This window comes from Caloenas nicobarica, chromosome 21, assembly GCF_036013445.1.
Source record: "Caloenas nicobarica isolate bCalNic1 chromosome 21, bCalNic1.hap1, whole genome shotgun sequence".
Classification (NCBI taxonomy): Eukaryota; Metazoa; Chordata; class Aves; order Columbiformes; family Columbidae; genus Caloenas; species Caloenas nicobarica.
In genome coordinates this window covers 1,365,936-1,389,966 of record NC_088265.1, presented here as the reverse complement: position 1 = coordinate 1,389,966, position 24,031 = coordinate 1,365,936, and the positions used below count along the sequence as shown (strand labels likewise).

Sequence of the window (24,031 nt, the reverse complement as noted above, 5' to 3'; positions counted from 1 at the left end):
CTGACCGCCTGGGGTAAGAGATCCCTGTCCAGCCCTTGGTTGTCCCCAAGCCCAGGCTGGGAAAGTCCAGACCCAGATCTCTGCTCCAAAAAGTCATCTTTATTGTGCCAAGGGATGGGGGGGACAATTGTAAACAAGTATGTGAAATATACAGGTTAAGTTACTCATCATCTTATTAACAAAATAAAGCTCTATCTATATTTACAGTCTTTAAAAAAAAAAAAAGAGAGAAATTAAAAAAAAAGAGAGGAAGAGCTGCATCTTTGTCAGGCACATCTGCATCCAGCCCACTCTGCAGTGCAGCCCACCCCACCCTGGGAGCTGACACCCCTGCACCCCCTCCCCAGGGACCCCGGCCCCAGCCAGAGCAGCACGGGGGGGAATAAATAAAGCACTGACGAAGGGGAAGAGAGGAGAGGAGGCAGGATGCTCCCTTGGATAAACACCATCCCGCAAACAGCCCTGGGGGCAACACCTGGGTCCTGATGCTGCAGCACCCCCACCCTGGGGCTGGGCACCCCCAGCTCCTTCTGCACCCCGGCAGTGGCCCCACGGTGCCAGACCAGAGGCTGCGGCTGCAGCCAGAGCCACCGTGCCTGTTTCTGGCTGTTGCCACAGGGAGGTGCACGGACACCGTGCATGGACAGCCGGACACGCAGCCATGCTGCACCCCTAACACCTCCAGGCTGAGCTCCGATCAGAACCAGGTAATTTTTTTCAATGTTTGTTTGTTTGTTTTTATGGCTGTTATCTTCGTGGTGCAGGTCACCACAGCAGCTCGCAGAGCTGGGTGTGGCGGGGAGAGGTGCCCACCACGGCCAGCTTGTGCCTGGGGCAGGGGCTGGCGAGGGCCGGGGTACAGGCACCCGCTTTATTTACAAAGTGGACCAGAGCTGTCAGGAGCACCAAGGGCTCCTTGGAGCCCTTACTGGTGCTCAGGCCAGGAGAGAGCTAAAACTGGCTCGGTGGGAATTTGCTGGCAGGCTCTAAAGACCAAGTGGGAAACGCGGCAGAGAGGTCAGACCGGGCTGAGCAAGGGACAAGCGTGTCCCCATCCCGTGTCCCCAGCAGGGGGGGTGGCAGCCGCTCTGCAGAGCCCCATGGGTGCGGGAGGGCTGGGAGATGCTCGGGAGGTTTTCCCACACCCTGACACCCTCAGGTCTCTCCCAGGGCTGCGTGTGGGTGACAGCTCAGCAGCTGTGGCACCCACATCCCTGGGCCAGGTGGCCTCAGCTCCCTGTGCCCTCACCATCTTGCCCAGTGGGGTTGGCATGTCCCAGCCATGGCCCCATGCAGTGCCCATCACTGCTCATCACCCTCCCCAAAATACTGGGTGCCACCTTCATGGCACCCGTTTGCAGGAAGGCAGCAGCTCTCCTCTGCTCCCAGCACAGCCTGTCGGCTGAGTCCCGTCCCATCGGGGGATGCTGTCACCTCCTTTTTGGTGGCAGCCGCCCCGCCAGCCCCCCTCAGTCCGTCAGCACCACCAGCTCGCCATCGCTCTTGTCCTCGCCCTCCGAGTCCTCCTCCTCACTGTAGCGGTACATCTCGCCATCGGCCACCGAGTGCCCGTCGTCGCCGCCGTCGCCCTCCTTGAGGCTGCGGGTGTTGACGATGACGGGCATGGCGGGCTCGGCGCCGCGGGGCAGGTAGTGCTCCATCAGCGGGGACGCCAGCGGCATCCCCACCGCCCGCGGGTACAGCACGTCCGAGGAGCCAGGGGGCATCTGGCTGCCCTGGGGCCTGCGGGACAGGGGAACGCGATCACCGGTTGGGGTGTCGGGGTGCTCCCCGTGCATCCCAGGGTACCCCCTGCCGTGGGCACCTTGGGGACGCCCTTGTTTGGGGGGAAGGGGCGCGTTACCCTATCAAGTAGCCCTGCCTGGCGTCCTGCCGCCGGTTCCTCATCAGCGCCTTGTACTCGCCCACACGCAGCCGCTTCCCCTCCACGATGCAGGTGCGTTTGGGTCGGGGTTTGTACTTGTAGTCAGGGTACTTCTCCAGATGCTGCCGGCTCAGCCGGGCTTGCTCCTCATAGTAGGGCTGCTTCTCCTGGTTGGTCATGGACTTCCAGCGGGAGCCTGTGCAGGGAGGGGCCATAGAATCACAGAATCGTTTGGGTTGGAAAAGCCAAAGCCCCTCAAGATTGCGTCCACCCATTCCCCCACCCCAGCACTGCCCCGTGTCCCTGAGAACCTCATGTCCGTCTGTCCAGCCCCTCCAGGGATGGCGACTCCAGCACTGCCCTGGGCAGCCTGTTCCAATGCCCCACAGCCCTTTGGGGAAGAAATTGTTCCCCAGATCCAACCTCAACCTCCCCTGGTGCAACTTGAGGCCGTTTCCTCTGGTCCTGGCGCTTGTTCCTGGGGAGCAGAGCCCGACCCCCCCTGGCTCCAAGCTCCTTTCAGGCAGGTCAGAGATCAGAAGGTCTCCCCTCAGCTCCTGTTCTCCAGCTGAACCCCCAGCTCCCTCAGCCGCTCCCATCACACTTGTGCTCCAGCCCCTTCCCCAGCTCCGTTCCCTTCTCTGGACTCTCTCCATTCTAGATTTGCAGCCCTCGAGCAGCGAGCGGCTCTGGCTCCCCCGGCAGAACCAGCACCAGCTATTTAAGGCCACGGACATTTCTGGCTCACCACAGAGCACCCACTCCCAGACCCCCCTTGGCCCCCGCAGTCACAAGAGCTGAGCGGACCAGGTCCTGCCCACGCGCTCCTTCAAAGGGAAATGCTTGGCGGTTCTTTTGGTTTTTCTTTTTTTTCTGTTTTTCTTTAATGAACGGAGGGAGTCTGTGACACAGCGAGGTGTGTGCGTGGGCAGTAACCACAGCGTGGTTGCTTGCTTGGCTGGGCTGGCTGGTGACCACACCGCTGGCTTTTACTAGTGGCACGGCCACGAGGAACGGCTGGCGTGACCCAGAGCCACAGCGGGACTGCTGCTGGCGGGGCAGCGGGTGAGATGCGCTCACCATCTCCGAGAGCGATGCTACAACAAGTAGCATCATCTTGGGGAGTGTCACCCATCCATGGTGGCTCAGGACGGACGGAGTGAGCAGCTGGTCCCCTGTGGGGATGCACTGGGGGGTCCTGCTCCAGCCCCCCGCTGCCACCCCCGGCACTCACCCAGGATCTTGCTGATGCTGGAGTTGTGCATGTCCGGGAAGGCCTGCAGAATCTTCCTCCTCTCGTCCTTCGCCCACACCATGAAGGCGTTCATGGGCCGCTTGATGTGGTTGTTGTTCCTGGACTCAGGGAAGTGCCGGGAGCCTGCGAGAGGAACGCCGGGTCAGGAGCCGGAGGAAGGGATGAGCCGGGGGTCACCCCACGGTGCTCCCGTCCGTCCTCACCGTCCATCTCGCAGGTCAGCAGAGCCTCGTCCAGCCGGTGGGCGGGGGTCTCCTCCATCCGCTCCTTCCCTGGGGAAGAATCAATCCCAACGTGGTCCTGTGGGAAAGTGGAGAGTCAGGAACCAGTTCTGGGGCAGGAACCTGCCCGCAGACGGACACCCAGCTCTGGCTGCGACGTCGGGACGGCGAGGGGGACGGTGACCCCGGCGGGCAGCCTCACCTTGCGGTAGGGGTTGCTCAGCGATCCCTCCAGGGCTCCGCTGTGGCCGTGCAGCAGCTGCCGCGCGTCCTGGATGGCTTTGGTGATGGCATCGCCTTCGCCCAGGAACCCTGGCAGGACAGCGGGACGGGCACCCATCAGCACCCCAGAAATCACAACTATGTGCCCCGAGGGGGTGACACAGAGCGGCAGGTGCCCCCCCAGAGAGGTGGCCGGGGGAGGACATGGGTGTTAGGAACAATTTCTTCCCCAAAGGGCTGTGGGGCATTGGAACAGGCTGCCCAGGGCAGTGCTGGAGTCACCGTCCCTGGAGGGTTGAACAGACGGAGATGAGGTTCTCAGGGACATGGGGCAGTGCCAGGGCTGGGGGAACGGGTGGACTCGGTCTTGAGGGGCTTTTCCAATCAAAATGATTCTGTGATTCTATGAGCGAAGGCAGCTGGGAACCCACCCAGTGGCAGGTTGGACGGGCTGGTCTGCAGCTCCCTGGTGGCCCCATGACTTGGTGTGAGGGACTGGCAGCCACTCATCTTCAAACTGGGCGAGCTGGAGGCACTGGGGAGGTCGGAGCTCTTGGGTTTGGCCGTCAGGTTCAGCGGCTGCGAGGTCTCCTGTGGCGGAGGGGAGCGGGGGATGAAGCTCAGCCCCCGCAGCACCCCAGAACAGGGGATGGAGGTGCTTTGGGGCTGTACCTGCATCTGGAGGTGGCCCGAGCCGGTGGGTCTCTTCAGCGTGGGAGGAGGGGGGCTGTGCAGCAGCTGCACTGGGTAATCCACTGCGGGGAGCAGAGGGAGAGGGGTTGGGGGGACAAGGCCACCCCCAGGGCTGGGACAGTCCAGGGGGATCCCGCTCACCTGGCTTGCAGGGGATGGGCTGGATGGGCAGCGCTAACTGGGAGTCAGGAGGGACGGGGAGAGGCTGGTGGCTGGGGGTGAAGGCGGGAATCATGACGTAGGGCATGTTGACCTGCTGGAGGAAGAAATTTTTTTTTACAATGAGGGTGGTAAAACACTGGAATGGGCTGCCCAGAGAGGTGGTGGACGTCCCATCCCTGGAGACATCCCAGGCCAGGCTGGACGGGGCTCTGAGCAACCTGAGCTGGTGCAGATGTCCCTGCTCATGGCAGGGGGGGCCCTGGGGGGGCTGGGAAGGGCCCTCCAACCCAAACTATCTGTGATTGCATGGAGGGACAGAGAGCAGAGACCTGCTGCGGGTCACCCTGCCTGGCCCTGGGAGGGGACATGAGCTGGCATGTGATGGGGCTGCCATCACCCCACACGGGAAGGGGGAATATGGGGGGGTGTCCCCCACCTTTACCTGGATCTGTTGCTGGAGGAGGTTGATTTTGTGCTGCTGCTGGATGAGCTGCTGCTGCTGCTTGGCGATCTGGCAGAGGGGAGACAGGGGGCTCAGCGGTGTCACCGGCAGCGCTGGCACCGTCAGCAAGGACCCAGGATGGCTTAATTACTTTAAGAAGTGTAATTCCCATTTCCTTTGACCCTTGTCCTCCCAGCACCAGGGGCAAGACAAAGAGTCTTTGGGAGGAGCACAGAAAACAAGACAGTTTCTGGGCAGACAGAGAATTCCCACTGCCCCCGACGCCAAAGCCACCTCCCCACCACTCCCAGGAGACCCTGTCCTGGTCCTGCAAAGGGATCCAAAGGGATCCCCAAAGGGATGGATGGTCCCTGGCAAACGCTGCCCATGGGGGCCCAAACCCACCTGCTCCTGCTGCTGCCGCGCCAGCTCCATCTGCTGCTGCTGCTTCTCGAAGAGCATCGCGGCCATGTTCTTCTGCTCCGAGTGCGCCGTCAGGAGCTGGTCCCGCAGCGTGGACAGCTGGTTGATCATGACCAGTAACTGGAGCTCCTTCTCTGCCAGGCTCTCCTGCGTTCCTGGAGGAAACCAAGCGGCTGCAGGTGAAGGGCTTGGGGAGGGGGAACAGCATCTCCACCACCCTTGGGTGCTGGTGGGTGATGCATGGCCAGGGAATGGCCAATGCACAAGGGGCATGACGATCCCCAAGTGCTGGACATGTGCAGCCAGAGGCAACCCCCCCAAAAATTAAATTAACTTTTTGGTTAAAAAAGAACAAATCCCACTCTTGCAGGCACATCTCCCTCACCTTTCACTTCCTTGGACTCAGCGGTGTTTCGGCCCAGCAGCCGCTCCTTCCAGTCGCTGGACAGTAACTTCTCGATGGTTGGCATCACTGCCCACACCGGCGGGGACCGGGGAGAGGGAACGACAGCCAGGTGAGCACAGCGCGGGGCTCTGCACCACGGCGCGGGGCGGCTCGTCCCATCCCGCAGCTTTGGAAAAATACTGAGGGGTCTGAAGGGAGTTGGGGAGGATCCCAAGAGGCCACTCAGAAACTTTTCTTACCCTCCTTCAAGTTCTTGTTGAAGTCCAGCTTCTCCTGGCCGCTGCCGGCCGGCTCGAAGGCAGAGTGCCCGGGCTCCCGCGCATCGCCGGCGGGTGAGCGGGACTCCTGCGACACACACAGTGTCACTTGGCACCCGCTCCTGCGGACGGGGACGTCCCCAGGTCTCCGCGCAGGAGATGCTGGGCTGGCGGGATGCTCGGAAATGGCCCTGCCCAGCTGGCTGCTGGACCAGGCACACCCCCCAGCCTGGCGTGAGAGCATCTCTGCTCTTCATGCCACAAAGACGTGTTTGCTGGAGGTTTTTACTATTTGCTTAGATTGCCCAGCTCGCTGGCCCATGTCCCCACCGGGAGGCAGCACAGGGAGCAGGAGGGCTGAGGCTGCTGGTCAGGGCGAGAGAAAACCCAAGCGCAATGGAAAAGGGAGGCTGAAGGGATGGAGCGTGTCTGGAGGTGGTCGGGGGGGGTCCACGCCAAAGGCGAAGCCCCCAAATCCCAGGGCTGACCCCAGAGCATCAACAACGGCCAGAAAAGCCTTGGGGGAACCACAGCTTTCAGCTTTGTTTCCTTGGGGTGAGGAACAACCACTCGGGGAAACGACCGCCCCCCTTTTCCAGGGGACAGGGTCCGTGTTTGTCACCGCGGTGGGACCCACCTGCGGCAGGGGCGGGGGGGCTGTGCCCTCCCTCGGCGGTGGCCCTGGGGGGTCGTTGGGCCGGGGCTCGGTGCTGGGGGCGGCCCCCGGTGTGGACTCGCAGCCGCTCTCCTTCTTCTCCTCCGTCTTGATGGTGCAGTTCACCATGCTGCCCGCTCCATCCAGCTCCAGCACGGGAGAAACGGGGCTCCTCATGGACATCCTGCGGGACACGGAGCTGTCATGGGGCACCCCCGGCCACGGGGACCACTGTTCCCAGCCCGGCCCCATACTGGGGTGCCCTGCGCTGCTGGTTTTTCAAGGGCAGCGGTCTCGCTTTTCACCATGGCTTGGCAAAGCTGAGCCCTCATTCCTGACTTCCTGAGCTTGACTTTTCACCCATCTGGGGCTAAACTGACAGATTCCCCAGGGAAATAAGCCCAACATGGATGGATGTCACCGTGCTTCCACCGGCAGCTGAGCTTGCAGGGATTTGCCTTCTCGGGACACAGCAAAAATAGGAATATTACCCTCCCAAAGCTCGCCTTTCAGGGAGGAATAATGGGAAAGGGAGGTTGTAGAGGGATTTACACCGGCTGCTGCCAGGAGCCAGGATCCGGGCTGCGGGACCACAGGGGATGCTGAGGCGGGTGTGATGGGTGTGATCCCGCCTGGGCTAGAGCACCCCACAACCGGGACCCCCAAACTCCCTCTCACCTCCCCACACCCCAACAGTTCATTGGGATCCCCCAAAATCCGGGCTGGGGGTGTGGGCTGGGTGTGGGGGGCTGAGCTGAGCTGCAATTACATAACAAACAAAGCCCAGCTCAAGCTGCGAATTAATCAAACCGCTGAAAATAAAACCTTCCTCTCAGGAACTTCAAACAAAAGAAACGAAAACAACAAGGCCGGCTGGGTAATGAAAAGCCAGGGCTGTGAATAGGGGACAAAAGGAAGTGGAACAATAGGGTGTTGGACAAAAGCAATAAAGTAAAGGGAAGTGTGACAGCTCCACAATAGGGCACTGTGCGCGCCAGCCTTTCTGATCTTAGCGGGGCTTTTTTTAATCTCAGTTCCCTCGCCCTCCACTGAACAAACCAGCGCACTAGCCGGGCCAGTGGCCTTCCTCCCGCCATCGGCATCATCATCATCATCATGGCCGGGATCTGCCGCGTCCTGCGGCACCGCCCGCGTCACCCCGGCTCACCTTGGGGAGGCTGACCCGAGCATGGGCAGCACCCACCCAAAAACCCGTCGCCCGCCCTCGGTGGGGAGGAAGCGGAGACGCTACAGGTGGGGAAACTGAGGCACGCACACACGGCGGCTGCAGCACTTTGCCCTGGGTGCTTTCCTAAGTCAGGACCTGTAGGTGTGGGTGCGCAGCTGCTCCCTCCTTCCAGCCTTTTTGGTTTTTTAGAGGCAAAACCCCCCCTGCTCAGTGCATCCCTGGTCTGCCCTTCCTCCCTGGGCTGGGATGCTGCCGGGTGCCCAGGGCGTGGGGCGGCAGCAGCGCCGAGGCAGCACAGCGCGGTGCTTCGGTGCCTTTGTTTTGAGACAGGCACAAAAAGCACTGTCCTGCTCCCCGGCAGGTCACATCTCTATCGCACGTAACCTCCCCGTGCCACTGGAAGTTTACTCTTAAAATGGGGCCGGTACTTTAATAGGGGCCTGTTTGAAAGGAGCCTCATTGTGGATTTATTATACAGTTTGCCGAACAAAAAAAAAAAAGAGAGAGAGAGAAGAAAAAGGAGAAAGCAGAGCCGTTATCTTGTTACAGGGCTGGTTCCCGGGCTCAGGTGCTGGGCTCCGGGGCTGCCTGTGGCAGACAATAGGGACAGAACAATTGCCTCGGCGCGGGCAGCGTAACAGATCTTTGCCTTTTATGTTTCCCGTTTAATGCAGGATGGAGCGGAAAGGAGGGAACGGCGTTGCGATGTGAAGTGCCAGCCCGGAGAACCAAAATGGACCTGCGAGTCCTCGGCGATGGCCCAGGGTCCAGGCACCGGGCTGCATCCTCCCGGCACAGCGTTTTGGGGAGGGCGAGGGGTCTTGTCCTACAAGCACTGAAACCCACAACCGCCCGTACTCCGCAGGCATCGACGTGCTCACCTTGCCTCCAAACTCCAGCCCCAAAGCTGAGATTTTTTTTTTTAACGGCGACAGCTTTTCTTTCTCCGTGCGTACCCGCAACCGGCACGTCCTGCCATTCTCGCGGCGGCCGTGCCACCCTTCCTGCGGCTGCCGAGCCGGCTGCCCCGCTGTGCTGCAGCACAGCAGCGCCGAAGCGCTGGGGGGGCCGAGGCGCCAGCAAACCCCCCCCGCCCGGAGCACCGGGAGATGCCAAGACTCCCCTTGCACCCTGAGCCTCTTCCCGGTCGCGCTGGCTTTGCAGAGAAGGGGCTGCGAGCATCTCCCCACCGGCACAAAGCAGCAAGGGGCAGAAAAACCAGTCACGGCAGAAAGGTTCACGGGTTGCAGCAGCGCCGTAGCCAGCGTGGCTGAGCCCTGCGCGGTGCCCAGGCGGCCCAAAACACATCCACCCATCCCGAGCAGCCCCTCGCCCCGCCGCTACATCCCGCCACCGCCGCCCAAGTAAGCAACCCTGCCAAGGCAGAACCACACAGGGCAAAAACCCGCGAGGGAAAACACCATCCGAGCACGCACAGCAATGCCGCCGAGAGCACGACACCACCGCCGTGCACGCACCGGCCACGTGCAGCGATCGCAGCCCCCGGCACCCCCGAGAGAGAGAGAGGGCAGAGGAAAAAATAAGACACACATGGACGTTTTCTGCTTCCAAGCAGGGTCTGAGGAGTCCCGGCTGGCCACCGGGACAGACAATAGCCCATCTCCTGTCAGACGAGCGGGCCGCTTTCCTGCCAGACTTGGAATGTCCTTTTGGGGCCGTTTCCAAGCGTTTCCGCCCAGCGTGCCTTCGCACATGAAAGAATGGATGGTTTCCTCTGCCATGCCCGGGCAGGGGTGGCCGGGGATGGCCGAGGGGGAAGTTCATGGGGCTGCCGTCCCTCCCTGGGGATGCAGAACATCCCGTGGTGGTGGGTCATTCCCGGGGACGGAAGGAGAAAGCATGCGGCCGCGGGGACGTGGGCTCTGGACGGGGACAACCCGCACATTGGCCACACGCTGTATGTGAAATGCCGCAGAAAGTGTAAAACCCCGGGGTTTACCGCTTCTGAAAAAAAGCAGGTTTAAAATGCAGAAAGCATCTGGATGCTGAAGTATTCAGCCCTAGAAATGCTGCTACTGCGTGAGCGCCACGGCTCCACGTGTCCCCAGGGAACAGCGGCCACTCGGAGCAGCGGCACTCACGGGACGTGCGCCCGCCCGGGGATGCGTCACGGGTGTGCACCCACCCGTGCAGCCCACGCACCGGGGCGCTGCAGCAACGGAAACGCTCTGCGCTTGGGGGGGCACGAGCTGACATTTTGCGCATCCTCAAATGCCACGTTTTCAACAGCTTACCTGTCACCAGTGCTGCCACAGAAAGCCACAGCCTCCATCTGCCCAGAAGGCTGCCGAGAGCTCGCGTTGCCGGAAAAGCTGCAAAATCAACGCCGAGAAGAGAGATCTTTGGCAGCTGGGGGGGGTTTGGGGAGGGTAATGTCTCAGGGGCAGAGGGGCAGCAGTGAATGCCCAGCAGGGGCAGGATGATGCTCACGGGAGCTGCCAGGCACGTCGTGCCCAGCCGTAGCCGACGGCTCCTTCACCATCCCCGAGACCCCAAAGACCCCAGCTACCCCTCTCCATCCTGGCAAGACTTGGGGTCCCATGGAAAACACTCCGGCATCGGCAGGAGCTGGGATTTCCCACTGGCCACACAAAACAGGTTGGTCTTTGTCCACCCTCCACCAGCAGTTCTCTAAAGGCAATTTCTCTCCCCTAAAGGATAAACAGCCTCCAGAAACGTCTCTGCGGGTCAGAGCAAAGCAGTGACGCTACGGTGACAGCATCGAGAGCATCAGCATCACGGAAACGCCGGGGAACGGCCGGCGCAGGAAGGAGCAGGGGGTCACCCGCCTGCATGTGCCCCCCCAGCACCCCCCGAGCACCCCGGTCCCCTCTGTCCCCTCTCCACCCGGGTGGGGGACGCTTGTCCTGCTGTCCCCCTTGGTCCTTGGAAGGGTCCCTATTGCTGCACTGCCGCATTATGGCTCTTTGCGAGGGGGAGCATCAATTCGCCACCTGCCAAGACGAAAAGCAGCAACACGGGTCTCCTGTTACCGCACAGCTCTTGCAAGATTTCACCCTAAAGCAATTACAACCAGCTCGCATAGCATTTACTAATTCCACCCCAAAAAAACCCAACCTGCCCTCTTCAAAGGCCTCCGGGCCATCTCCAGGACTGCTAATGAAACGTATGTCTCTCTGCTGCATGCCAGCAGAGCAGGGGAAATCAGATCAATCCTGCTAGTCAAAACTTGGGGAGAGAGGGGAAAAAACCGAACCAAACCAAAACAAAACCCCAAACATATTAATTACTAAATTCACTTAAGTGAACACTTGCAAGACAGGGAGGAAAAAGATGCTCTGGGGGGAATGGGAAAACGCAGCCTCTCATGATAACGAGACAAAATAATTCCCCGTGGGCACACGGGTCCATTTGATCCAGCCCAGCTCACGTTTTTAACTGGGCCACATCCCAGCCTCTTACCAACAATTTCCAGTTCACTGTTAATTCTGGTTTCCCAGTGCTTCTGAGGGGCTTTTATCACCTTGCTCTGGTTTCTTCTGAGGTGGCCGAGGGACGCATTGCTGCAAACCGCTAAAGGGTCGCTCGGCCGCTCCCTGTCCCCGGCACCAGGGCTTTGCTGGGCCCCCCGCACCTCCCGGCAGCCCAGCCGTCTTAGGACACCGACAAAAAACCAACCGGGAGTTTTATAACCATCCAAATAATGAAATCAAACATAACGAGGCGGTCGGATCCTTCGGCGGGTGTAAACTGGCACGGATCCACTGCCTTCACAGCCACGACCCAAACACATTTTTCCTTTACTGGGATGAGCGATAGGAGGGTTTTAAATAGGGGAAAAATTAAACCGAGCCTCAGGTGGAACTTCCTGGCCGCGAGATTTATTAGACAGGGAACGATCTCATCAGGGAAGTGGAGGAAACTCCACAGCGCTGGAATTATTTAAAACCGTGCGAAGGCCGGAGGAAGAAGGTGCAGGAACAATCCCAGCGACAGCTCCCGTGACGGCCGGGACCCCGCTGGTCATTCCCGCTTCCTGGCCTCGAGACTACACAGTCTGCAGGATGGTTTGGTTTGTTGGGTTTTGGGTTTTTGTTGTTGGGTTTTTTTTTCTTCCACTCAATAAGACATATCAATAAGGAGAAATCTCCTTGCACCGTCTCTAGCTTTGCAGGCAGATGGGTTTCTTGCCCAGGGAAGGTTATGCGGTTAAAAGCATCATTAAGAAAAAGCACTTTGCTCAGGTCTGAACACCAGCGCAGGCGGGGACGGTCGGGCAGAAGTGCTGGAAGAAGAAATTCCCCTTCCCTGCAGGTCTAAACGCTCCAGGGAAAAGCACAAACCCCACAGTCTTAATATTTTCAGAGACCCTGTTCTCATTGCCCTCCTCTCCTCTGCCCTTCCTATCTTGGTCGCATTACACGCCAATGAAACACAGAAATGTCACAGCGTGTTCATGAGGGGGACACAAGGGGAGCAAAAGGAGGGAGGAATTCAGAAGAACAGGTTTTTTTTTTTTCCTTTTTTCTGCATCAGAAATAATTTTTAAAACAAGTTTCCTCCTTTGTGCAAGGCTTTGCCTGGATAAAAAAAAAAAAAAACCACCAAACCAAACAAAAAACCCCCAAAAATCCCCAAAGGGCAGCAAATAGGCGGGTCCTGAGCCTTTCCAGCCAGCTCGGGCCCATGGTGCCCCCGGTGCCGCAGCGGCCGAGGGTCCCGGGGCGGCGGGTGGTTGGGGGAGCTGCAGCTCCCGGGGACCCGGCCGAGGTCCCAAACCCCGCTCCCACAACCCCAGCACCGCCTTGTTCCATCACCCCGTGCCCCAATTTAACCACCTTGCATAAACCCAGCAATTACAGGAAAGAAATTTTAAAAACTCAGACCAAATAAAGAATCACCCTCCCAAAAAATGGGGACAGAGCCAGGAGCCGAAGGACGGGGACAACTCACCAAACCCGGCGATGCTGGCGCGCATGGCACAGTTAGCACATCTCCCTCCTTTTCTTCGCAGTTTCTGTCCTCCCCTCACCCAAAAGCGGCCTCGGGCTTATCGGGGAGGCCAATCTCGGTGTCGTTTTTGTGTAATTTCACTCACTCAGCGTTTCCAGGCAGAGCGGAGGGCACGTTTGACTCGGCTGCTTCGTAAACAATACTTTCCTATCGCATGACGGAGGGGCGAAGACATCCGACCCTTTTCCTCTCCTGCTTAGAAAATTAAAAAAAAAAAAAAAAGAGCCGGGGCTCACCCGCCTCGCCAGGACCTGCCCGGCACCTCCCGGGAGGGCAGCGCTTTCCCAACCCCTTCTTCTTGCTCCCTGACATGGGGAACCATGGGATCTGGTGCTGGGTGCCAGACGCTGCCCAGCATCTGCCCCAAATCATGACACCCTTCCGAACGGCAGCCCCGACCCTGCTCCTGCTGCGCTTGAGCTCCAAAGCGTCGTGGCTGAGCCTGGGTGAAGACCCTCCAAGGAAAACGCTCGACTTCTCCTTATTAGTCTAAGCTGGTCACTTGGATGGTGTTACCCCTGATTTAGGGCGCGGGAGGCAGCTCAGCCCCCCATGCTCTGCGCCCCGCGGATGAGCCAGAGCATCCTCCAGCAGCAGCCGCGGGGCTGCAACCGGCATCGCCTCCTGGGGCCGGCTGTTGTGTTACATTTGTGAGAGAGAAATCGCAGGAGGGAGCAATTTCTATTGCTCCTTAAGCTCAGGGAGAGACCCTGGGCTCCGGGGGACCCCCGCTACCCGCCGCACTGCAGGACCCAAGGGATCCAGCTGCAGAGACCCTCCAAACCGCAACCGTCCTGCAAGGCTGGGTTTGCACCTCGCTCCTCTCCCTTCTCACTTAGCGGAACTAACGCCCATAGAAACCTGGTCAGGCAGCAGCTCCCGGCCGGGCTCCTCGCCTCTGCGGGAGCAAAGAGGTTTGGGAACAAGCCTTTACCAGATACTCTTCATTGCGCAAAAACCACAGCACGGCCCAAGGCAGAGGCGCCTCCATCTCCCGCAGCCCCCAGCCAGCCCGGGCTCCCTGTGTCCCGCAGCACAAGGGGCTCTTTGTGCCCGGTGGCACCTGTGTGGTGTCCCCTGCAGTATCCCGAATTCCCCTGTGGTCCCCGAGCCTGTTCCCTCCAGTGAGTGGCTTTGGCGGCTCCTGTCACCATGTGCTGCGTCCCCTGCACGGCTTAAAGGAGCCTCCAGGAAAGGCAAAAACTGCTTTGCCTCTGCCCAGGACGGGTCCTCCAGCCTGCCCAGGCACAGCCTGCTCTGGGGACCTCCTCGAACTGACCCTCCGGCTCCTCCGAGCCCTGTGTCACGGCCAGCAAAAAGAGCAGGAAAGGTCCCAAGCAGCCGCCTCTCCCGCTGGGCAATTCACCTGTGGAGCTGCCCACGGGCGGCAGCGCCCACGCAGGGTCAGGCAGCACCGCTTGGGAGGGTGGCCCTGCCAGCCCTGCCCGTCAATCCCCCCTGCAGCAGCCGGGCACACTCGTGTGCAAGCCCCTGCCCCAGGGGAGCTGCTTTCCGCTGGGCGTGCAAGGTAGAACAATAGGGCCGAGCCCTCTATTGTTCCAGACAAAAGATAAGCCGGGCTCTGGCATTCCCCTCCGCCCCGCGGCAGGCAGGGCGGGCAGCGCTGCCACCCTGGGCCAGAGCAGGGGGTTTTCGAAGCCTTTCCCACGCCAGCTCGCTTTTAGCAGGTGAAGCAGAGGGGCTCCTGCCCAGCTCCCTGCACACACACATGTCCCCACAGCCACCTCGTTGTGTCCTGCAGGCTTTGTCCCAGCTCTGCGGGGTCCCCCGTTGCTGCTGCAGTGGCCTCAGGCACCCGCATGTCCCCCTGGTCCTGCCTTGTCCCCACCTGAGCTTCTCCTCTCTGCATCCCGCAGGGACACAGTGGGGACAAAAGGGACATGGGTTGCCCAGCACTGCAGACTGGTCCCCAGTACAGCAGGGACTGGGTGCCCAGTGGCCTCGCTGGCCGGTTTGGGGAGCAGAGCAGAGGTGGAAGCCACCGCGATCCAACCCGCCGCCATCACCCAGTTCAGCTTCTTCACACAAGCGGTTTGCCAGGCACTGAACGACATCTGGGCTGTCACCATCCGGCCAGAAGCACGGTACTGGCAATGCCGTCGGGTATTTTTATCTACCTGCTCCTACATCTTCTCCTCCATCAGACTCCGGCTCAGCCCAGCTCACGATAACCCCATTTTGCACGGGCAAAGAGGATCAAACACCCCACTGGGCTCGCTGCTGCCCCGCATTCTTTTAATTCTCTTTGCCATATTTAATTTATAATCTTATCCTCTTTCCTCCTCAACAGGCAATGAACTGTCACGAGCTGCCTTCACCAGGCAGAATTAAAAAATAATAACTCTGGCCGGCAGATTTTGGTCTGGGCTAGTGGGTGCTTGCAGGGGTCTGCAGGCAGCTTTAATTATGAGCCACATTATCTCGTTCCTCTCTGATAAGACACCTGGGGGTAGCAGGGGAGGCTGCCCGGCCTCTGCAGCCACCAGACTGCATCTTTTATAACGGTCACATGCCTGGAGCGGGCCTGGGTGGTAATGGAGCATTAAATTATGGAGAGGCAGAATTTCAAACATTTCAGATCCATCTCCCAATTCGCATTCTTCAGCTCAAGGGCTGCACGCAGGAGCAGGGCGAGAAGGCAGGGAAGGAGCTTCCCTCCGGGACGGCGTTCACAAAAGTAGCTTTCCCCTTGAAAAACAGCGCGTTTGAGCCAAAAGCAGCTGCGGAGCCATTTGGGTCCAAGGTGCTGGCAGGTGCTTGGAGGCGAAGGGGACGGTGCTGTTTCAGCCGTGTCCCCAACGCCGTCCTCCACCTCACCCGTGTGCTCCAGCGCACTCGTGTAAACGCTTTGTCGGGGTAATCCAGGCACTGCATCCCCTACTTGTATTTTTTCCTGACCCAGCCAAGCAGCTGGGGGGATTCTGAGGTGAGCGGGGCCGCCCGTGTCCCCCCGCAGCTCCCCAGCCTCCCCGCCAGCACCGAGCCCGTGGCCCCGGGCAGAACAAGGGCCCTTGTTTGGGGCTGGAGCGGTTCCAGCCGGGGACATGTGGCCCTGGAGCAGGTGGACGTGGAGTGGGAGGGAGAGAGGGCGTCCAAGAGGCAGAAAACTTTCCAAAAGTTGATGCCTTGGCCCCTGCCAACTTCCCTGGAGCTGGAGGAGCCCACGCACTTCTCAGCCGCGCACAAGCAGCACCGGCAGCTCTGCCCAAGGGAGCACATTTCGCTCCTGAAGTTCCTCCCCCAAAGGCACAGGCCTGGGTAAAGGCACCGAGATATTTCCCAGCAGAACTGTCACAAGCTCCGCTAATTTATTTCCCTTTTGCGTGTTTGCTTTTTTTTTTTTTAACTGTGTTAAAACAGAGTGGAAATTAGTGATGCATCGCGCAAAACTTTTTGACCAGCCCAAATCTTCCTCCCAGCGGTGCAATGAAACCAAAACCTCCACAGAGTTTGTGAAAAATAAAGCAGCAGAACCTCAGAGAGCCCAGCCCTGGCTGGTCAGGGGTGGCCGCGATGCTGCAAGGGACCCCCAGCCGGGGAACGCCCGACCCCGGGGCTGCCCGGCTTGCTGGGCTCTCCCTCCTGCAGAGCACGACTCCTCCATCACAAAAAGAGGCGGCTTCGACCCATCAGTATTTTCTAGCTGAGGGAAAATATTTCATTCCTAGTTCCCAGTTTGCAGCGATGCTGCGTTCAGCAGCATGGCCACAGGAGAGAACAAAAGAGGCCAGCCGGCTTTCCCCACGGCATCGCAGGCTGGAGGTAGCAACTGCCCTGCCTGCGGGTGGATTATTTTCAAAAAAATAAATGCTTTTTTTTTTAGGAAAATGAACAATACACATCTTCTTAGTGTGGCTGGGAACTTCCAGGGTGTAAAAGCAGAGCAGAGCTGTACTGGGAGCATGTCCCTACAATCGGTCACAACCGCCTAATATAGGTTGTCACTTCGGTAATAAAAGCTTTTCTGATTTCTGCAATTACACGTGCACGCACAAAGCCGGCCCGACACAAAACCCCCGTAAGTGTTTACAATGGGATAAAGCTGGAGCAAGCAGGAACGCGGCGCACAAAGTGGGACTCACCACGCTCTGCGCCGGCCGCACGGGACGGCAACCGGCCGTGGGCTGTGGGCTGTGGGCTGTCCTGCCGCTCCGACAGCCCCGGGGGTCACCGGCACCCTCCCGATCCGCTGGGTCTGCAGTGAGGGACACCTGAGAGCAGAGCCGCCAGCACCGCTGCGATGCCAGCCCGCCAGCACCTCACCAAAACCCTGCAAAGTTTGCTTGGTTCTGTCGTGCACCAGAGAGCGGGAGGGATCCCCGAGCAGCCAGGGCTGCACTGAGCACACGGGAGGGCTGGGGACAGCAGAGGTGACCCAGCTGTCCCAGCAGTCAGCAAAGCGTCCCATGGTCCACACTGAGCATCCCATCGGGATTCGCTGCGACCAGCAAACTCCCCACAGCTGCAGCACCGGCGCCCTGCGGCCCCGAGGATGCTCGGTCCATGGGACACGGGTGGGACCTGCACTCCAGGGACAGCAGGGACACAGCCCCTGCCACCCCCTAAAAGCAGCCCTGAACACTCACCTGGGAGCGCAGAACACGCTGCTACCAGATCGCAAATCCACCCTTCACCCGACCTGCTCGGCCCCTGTAACGGCTGCTCGGCCCCAGCCTGTCTCGGTTCCAGGAAGGCGACGAACAGCAAGAGCAGCAGGTTTGGGCAAGCGCCCAGGGAGCCCACCAGCAAGTACTGAGTGTAAAAATAAACCCACTGAAAGACTAAGCTTTACTGTGCTTCTGTGTTCCCTGCACGAAGAGCAGAACGCTGCTTCTGCAGCCCATGAATGAAATTAAAACCCCGCCAGCACATAACAAGTTTACGATCTGCTCCATCTCCCCTCCGGCCCCGCGTGCCAGGGCACAGCTCCCCAGGCACCCCCACGGAAAATGGACATTTCGGCAGGGAGACAAAAAGCCCAGCTGTGCCCCCGGGGCATCTCGCACCCCGGCTGGAACAAACTTTGCTCCTCACAAGGACTTTCCAGGGCAGGGGGTTCGGGTGCTCCCATTTGGCGGGGGTAAAAAAAGCAACGCGGGTACGCCAGAAAGGAGCTGCCCGACGGCACAAAGAGCTTCACATCTGAGAGGAAAATGGATTTTGACAAATTTGGGATCTCTGCTCCTACCTATGACTGCTCCAAGGGGGTTTTGCCTCCTGCACAAGATGCCAGATGAGATGCCCAGGGCAGCCCCGGCAGCAGCTCTGCTGGTCGGTAGTGAAACAAATAAACAGCACGAAGGGAGATGCTGGTAAAAATGTGTCACTCGCAAATGATTTAGAAAACTGTCTTTAGCCTGCCCGTGTTTGTCAAAGGACAGCAGTTATTTTTAACGCAAAGCCTCTGAACTTGCAGACTTTCGAAAAAAAATGTACTGTATCAGTGTCAACAGAATGGATTCTGTACAAAATTAAATTGAACTAAAAGGAAATTGCATGAATTACAAACACGAGTTATTGGCTCAATAGGAGAGTAACTGAGTGATATTATCTGGTCTGTGCTATGGAGAAAATCACATTAGCTGAGCTAATGGTCCTTTTTCACTTCCAAAATCTATTACTCCAGATTTGCTTTGGAAGTCAAGTGTTTTCCACGCTGAAGGTACCTCACAAGATGTAACTGAGACTTGAACAATATGTGGCCACGGTCTGCAATTTTTCCTGGGCAGCATCCCTCACCGGCACCGAAACCCCTGCATGATACACTGCAAATCATTAGGCGGAGGTGGCAAGAAGCAAAGCCTGGTATTTATTTGTGCATTTCACACGAAAACCTCTTTTACGGCTCCCTGGGTGACCCATCTCTCGGTTTCTCTCTCTCCCCACTAACTTTATTGGTGTTTAACCATGAGGTTCCCAGGGACGAGCACCCAGCTCTGCGCGGGGGCTGCACCCTGAGCTGGGCTTTGCCAGCACCCGAGGGGTGAAATCCCCCAAATCCCCTGCACCGCACCCACCGCCCCAGCGCAGCACCGTGGGGCCGCCGGACAGTGCGGGACCCCACGGCACAAGCCCCGATATCGGGCGGGGGCTTCGCTGTGCAGCAGCTTCGGCCCCCAGAGACCCAAACCCCCCAGGACGGGTCTGACACGCGACTCCGGGTGGGGGCAGGACCTGCCATGGCTGCCGGGGAGGACGTAAACTCAGTGACAGGGTTCATCTGCTCTTAAGTCCCAGCAAGCAACAGAGTTTAGCGCTGATCTCGGTCCCAAACCCTCTCTCTGGCCACGCGTTATCTCGACACTGTCACTGAGGCTTGTTAGAGCAATGCCAGCCCCTCTTGGACAGACAAACGTCCATGAGCGGCACCCAGGGCCGGTTTTCCTGCTGGGATGGAGATGGTGCTGCGGGACATGGCTCCACAGGGCAGGCTGGAGCCATGAAATCATGTCCCCCGCTGAGCACACCTCGAAAAGGCGGCGGGAGATGCACGACAGGGCGGGATTGTTCCATCTGTCCCAGGGTGCAGTGGGGGACAAGGTGGGGACCCCAACCCCTGAGGCCCCACCACCAGCCCCAGGCCCTGCGGACGCACACGTGTGCCGGGGGGCCGGGAGCGACAGCGAGTGCCGTGCCCATCTGTGCTGGCGCAGCGTGTCTGTCTGTCCGTGCACAGTGGCTGTCTGTGCTGTGACCTCCAGCGTCGTGTCTGGGGGGGCTGCCAGACTATGCCCTACAGCCCCCCATTATCCTCGACCTGGACGGGGGGACAGGTCCCACCGGGAGCCATGGTGACCAGCGGGAGGAGGCGAGAAACCTCCCCGGGGTGAGCGGGACGGGGGTCCCGGGGAGGGGGCTGCAGTGGGGCAGCCCTTGGCAGCCAGGTCAAGGCTGGGGAGGTGTCACCCATGGGTTAACCCCTTGCCTGCCGGCCCTGTGCCCCCGGGGGTGCCCGTGGCTTAACCACTTGTCTGCCGGGCTCTCCCTCGGCCCAGTTCGGCTACCGGGCAGGGGGGCTCTCGGAGGAGAGTTTGCAGCCCCTGAACTTTGCAGAGGGAACGGGGCCGTGCGGGGAGCGGGCTCTGCCCCCCCCCCTTTCCCTTTTTCCTTCTCTTGTTTAAGCAAAGGAGCTTTGCGGGGGTCCTGCCAGACGGCCCCCCAGCCCCGCTCAGCCCAGCCGAGGTCGGACACCGCGACTGGAGAGGCTGCTCGCCGCCCCGGGGCCGTGTCGGTGCGCCCCCCGGCAATGCCCGTGCCACCCCCGGGCCGTGCCCCCGGCCGCACTTACTGCTCCGCCGCGCCGCAGCGCTGCCGCCGGGTCCCCGCCGCTGCCGGTGCCGCCGCCGGTGCCGCTGCCGGTGCCGCCGCCGGTGCCGCCGCCGGTGCCGCTGCCGGTGCCGCTGCCGGTGCCGCTGCCGCCGCCGGTGCCGCTGCCGGTGCGGGCTCCGCCGCCGCGCCGGGCTCAGGTCCGCTCCATGTCCCCAGCGCCTCCGGTGGGAGCTGCCCCGGCGCCGGGCGGAGAGAGGGAGCGAGGAGGAGGAGGAGGGGAGGAGAAGGAGGGGGAGGGACACGGGTCCAGCCAGCCAGCAGCCTGCTCCGGGGCGGCCCCTCTGCCCCGTCCCCTCCCCTCGGGACCCCCTGCCCCGCCGGGGGACCCACGCGTGACACCGCCGGGAGCCCCCGGGCTGCTCCCACCCGCTCCCCTGGGGTCCTGTGGAGGGGCCGAGACACCCCCAAAGACGGAGGCACGACTCGGAGGAGACCTGGGAGCCACCCCGGGACCCCCGGGACCCCCATCCCTGCAGGGACCGGTCCTACCCTATCCCAGAAGGGACTGGCACGATGCCTGGCCGGTAGAGAGCACAGCCCACAGCTCCGGGGGAACCCCAAAACCACGGCACACCAAGTGACAGACCCCACCTCCCGCCAAGGGCTCCGCCAGGAATGCCATCACCCACCTTCCCAAAAGCAAAAAAACGCTTAATTCAGAGCAATTCTGCAGCTGCAGAGCGAGGAGGTTGGCTTGGACAAACAAATGTTGACAAACAGTCTTTTTTGTATAATGAAATCTTTAAAATGTTATGTCAACATTGAAGGAGAACTGTTTACATTTTACCAACGAAAATTCCCATTGAGTCAAAGCCGTTTCCGCCCCCACACTGTCCTTTACTTCCATGGGAATTGCTTTTTTTCCAATATTGTTTTCACCCAGTCCAGGAGCAGCAGACGAGGGCTCTGCTGCCCGGGACTCCTGGCTCCCCCACCTGCCACGCATGAAGAGGAACACGGGGTTTCTGGAGGGGTTCGGGCACCCACGCCCCAAACCCACCCAGCGCACACCCCCCTGCCCTGTGCCCGTCACCCAGGGATGTGCAGAGCCGGGGTCCCGAGTCCCCAGCCCAGCCAAGGGCTCTGTGGGCAGGACGCAGCGGGCAGAGCTGGGCAAGAAGTTATCTGGGAGAGTTTCCCACCCAGCATCTTCACTCCAAGGATTAAACACGAAGCACAGCAGCGTTTAGAAGCCCAAACACTCTGCCCGCAGACCTCAATGTGTAAAGTGGCTCAGTGATAAACATTCCCATTTCACAGATGGAGAAACTGAGGCCCAGCGAGGACACGGCGACCCTGGGGCCGTGCAGCAAGTACTGAACCCACAGCAGGGCAGGATGCAAAGGCAGCTCCCCCTGTGCCACACGGCCCCCCAGCTCCTCGGAATCCCCTTCCCAGTGGGGGAACCAGCTTCCCCCGGTGCCATCCCATGCACGGGCAGTGCAGGCAGCCTTACAAAGCCACCGGCCCCTCTCTGCTCCCGCCTCTCAGCGTGGGAGAAGACCCTGCAAGGTCACACAAGGGAAATGGTTATCGGTGGCCAAGCCAGCACTGAGCAGGCAGGCGAGCCCACGGCGAGATCGGGGGCCGCGGCTGCCCCAGCGAGGGCCCCGAGCCACTCCGGGGGCAGGAGGGGGCGGGAGGTGCATCCCCCAAACTGGACAGGGAAACAATTAACAATGGGGCCGAGGACCCGCACAACTGAGCCAAAAAAAGGGAGCAGGAGCTTTGTTTGGGTCGTCATAGCAACAGCCAGGCTGGAGCAGCAGCCACGGACTTTCACTTTCCTTTCCTTCCTCCCTGTCCCCAGTGGCCGTGGTGGCCGTGGTGGCCATGATGGCCATGGTGGCCATGGTGGTCTTCCCTGCCCGGTGCCTCCAGCTGCTGCCAGGTGCCAGCCACACTCGGTCCCCTGGCTCCAGCATCACTCCCTAGAAGGGCACCAGGAGGTGGTGGCCCATCCCCAGGTGTCACCACCCCACGCATCCACAGGTCCTGTCCCACCCTGGATCTGCTCCTCCCCATGTCCTCCTTTGAGCCGCACCAGCTGCCCCCACAGCATCTCCTTCTCTCCAACCTGTCCCCAGGAACCTCTGGGTGTCCCCAGGACCACACGTCAGGATGGACATGAGGGTGCAGACACAGCCCCTGTCCTTTCACACCCAATCCGCTCAGCTCCTGCTCCATCTCTCCCTACCTGGCTGCACCCGGGTGCGCAACCAGCGCTGCTCCCACCCTGCTCCTCCCCGCGCTCCCTGCTTCCCGCAGCAGAAGGAAGCCGGGACAATGGGTGGAGGGACCAGGAAAGCTGGTGGGGGCAAAGATCCCGCTGCTGCCAGCACAGGGGGCACAGAGGGGAAAGGCACGGCCAGCGCTTGCCTTCCTTTTCCCAAGCCCCCCACCCTGCCGCGGAGCCCGCGGAGCCGCTGGCCACAGGAGCCGTGCCTCCTGCTTTGTGCTGGCTGCGAGCTCCAGCCTCCCCATCGCAGGATACTGGTGACTGAGTCATGGAAATGGTTCAGACAATGGCTTGGCCCCTTTATAACTGGCTGGAGGGGGCAAAGCAGGGAGAACAAATCCGACCTTGCTTCCTGCGCGGAAGCAGGCTCATTGTTTGGAAATGGGCATGTGCTTTGCTCCTCACCAGCCTGGGAAAGCTGCAAAGCGATTGCAAACGGGGACCGAGCTGCGCGTGTCCTGCCAGCTGCCCCCGGGGCTCCCCCGCCCCACGCGATGCTGTGAAAATCCAGGGAAGATGAAGATGAAGGTGCTGCTGTTGCCCAAAAGTTATTGCCACACACCCCCCGGGGCTGTTTGGTTGGCCCAGGCCTTGCGCATCCCACGATAACACATGGGAAGTGGGTGTCCCCGCAGTGTCCCTTCTGCAAGCCAAGTCCATGAGCTGCCGTGGGGCAGCGGGCTCAGAAAGGAGGAGCTGTGCTGGGCCGGTGGGGTGAGCAGGGCACCCAAGAGGGTCCCTTGGAACCTGGCACACCCAGCGACAAGCCCCTGGCCAAAGGGCTCCGGGGCCAGACACGTCCCCGCGAGGCCGGCACCGCGTCCCCCGCCACGCCGTGAGAACCAGCTCCCGCGGAGCCCGGCCCAGCGCACACACACTGTGGTCTCGCACGGGCAGACAGACAGACATCTGCAGCCCATTAAACCCAAGCTGATACGACAATGCTAACGAGAAAGCTCAAACCCTGTGGAACCACGGCGGCTCTGGGCTGTCCTCAGTTCACCCCATTGTGTCCGGCTCTCATGGTCCAGAGGGCTGAGGGACGCGCCTGGGCCACTGACCTGCCTTGCCCAGACCCCAGGCCATGGGCAGCTTGTGGTGAATGTCTGGCACCCCCTTTGTGCCCCCCAGGTGCTGCCTTTCCCTGCAGAGCTCCTGGGGCCCCCGCCTGCCCCGCACTCCTGGTTTTGGGGCTCAGGGTGGGAGCACGGCCGGGCGCACCGAGGACCGATGGCTGTGACAGCAGCACGTCCCAAACCCTCCCCACGCCGGCTGCTCCTCGGCTGGCGCCTGTCCTCGTGGGCTCCTGACAGGCTGGTGGGTGAGCTCCAGGAATTAAATCTACCAATTATTTCCACCCAAACACCACAATTTATCCTGGCCACTTCAGAGGCGTTTCCAGCAGCTGGGAGCTCCGTGCTGCCTTCCTCCGCGGCGCTGGCAGTGCCCGGCTACTGCAGGGAGCCGGGGCTGTGCGAGCGAGTCCGCCCGCAGCGTAACAGGCTCTAATCTGGGCATAATAAAACCAAGATGTTCCAGGATTGCTCTATGGGGAGCGCACTCGGAGCAGCTCTGCTCCTAGCCAATGCTCAGAGAGAGCTCCTCCGAAAAGCAAACTCAAATTGAGCACAAAACGA

General features: G+C 60.4%; 1 protein-coding gene across 2 annotated transcripts; it reads right to left on the bottom strand.

Annotated features, from left to right (window-relative positions):
• Positions 1-384: 384 nt before the first annotated feature.
• SOX13 (SRY-box transcription factor 13) lies at positions 385-20,188 on the bottom strand. Of its 2 annotated transcripts, none has more exons than XM_065649502.1 (14): positions 20,115-20,188; positions 6,604-6,805; positions 5,949-6,054; positions 5,689-5,775; positions 5,286-5,458; positions 4,881-4,949; positions 4,418-4,532; positions 4,256-4,338; positions 4,015-4,174; positions 3,564-3,673; positions 3,344-3,440; positions 3,120-3,263; positions 1,865-2,081; positions 385-1,743 (listed from the first exon to the last, which is right to left on the bottom strand). In XM_065649502.1, the coding sequence occupies exons 2-14, from the start codon at positions 6,802-6,804 to the stop codon at positions 1,470-1,472; spliced, it is 1,836 nt and encodes a 611-aa protein (XP_065505574.1). In that variant the 5' UTR covers position 6,805; positions 20,115-20,188; the 3' UTR covers positions 385-1,469. The 2 variants fall into 2 exon arrangements, with proteins under 2 accessions (XP_065505574.1, XP_065505575.1); XM_065649503.1 differs by having other exon boundaries at positions 4,418-4,529.
• Between the last annotated feature and the right edge of the window lie 3,843 nt (positions 20,189-24,031).

What these genes read in the sequence shown, in the direction of transcription:
- SOX13 (XM_065649502.1), bottom strand. Translation starts at nt 6,804, where the DNA reads ATGTCCATGAGGAGCCCCGTTTCTCCCGTGCTGGAGCTGGATGGAGCG. An exon ending in TGAGTCCAAGGAAGTGAAAG is followed by an intron (nt 5,459 to 5,688) that starts GTGAGGGAGATG and finishes GGTTTCCTCCAG; the next exon opens with GAACGCAGGAGAGCCTGGCA. An exon ending in GCCCATCCCCTGCAAGCCAG is followed by an intron (nt 4,339 to 4,417) that starts GTGAGCGGGATC and finishes TGCTCCCCGCAG; the next exon opens with TGGATTACCCAGTGCAGCTG.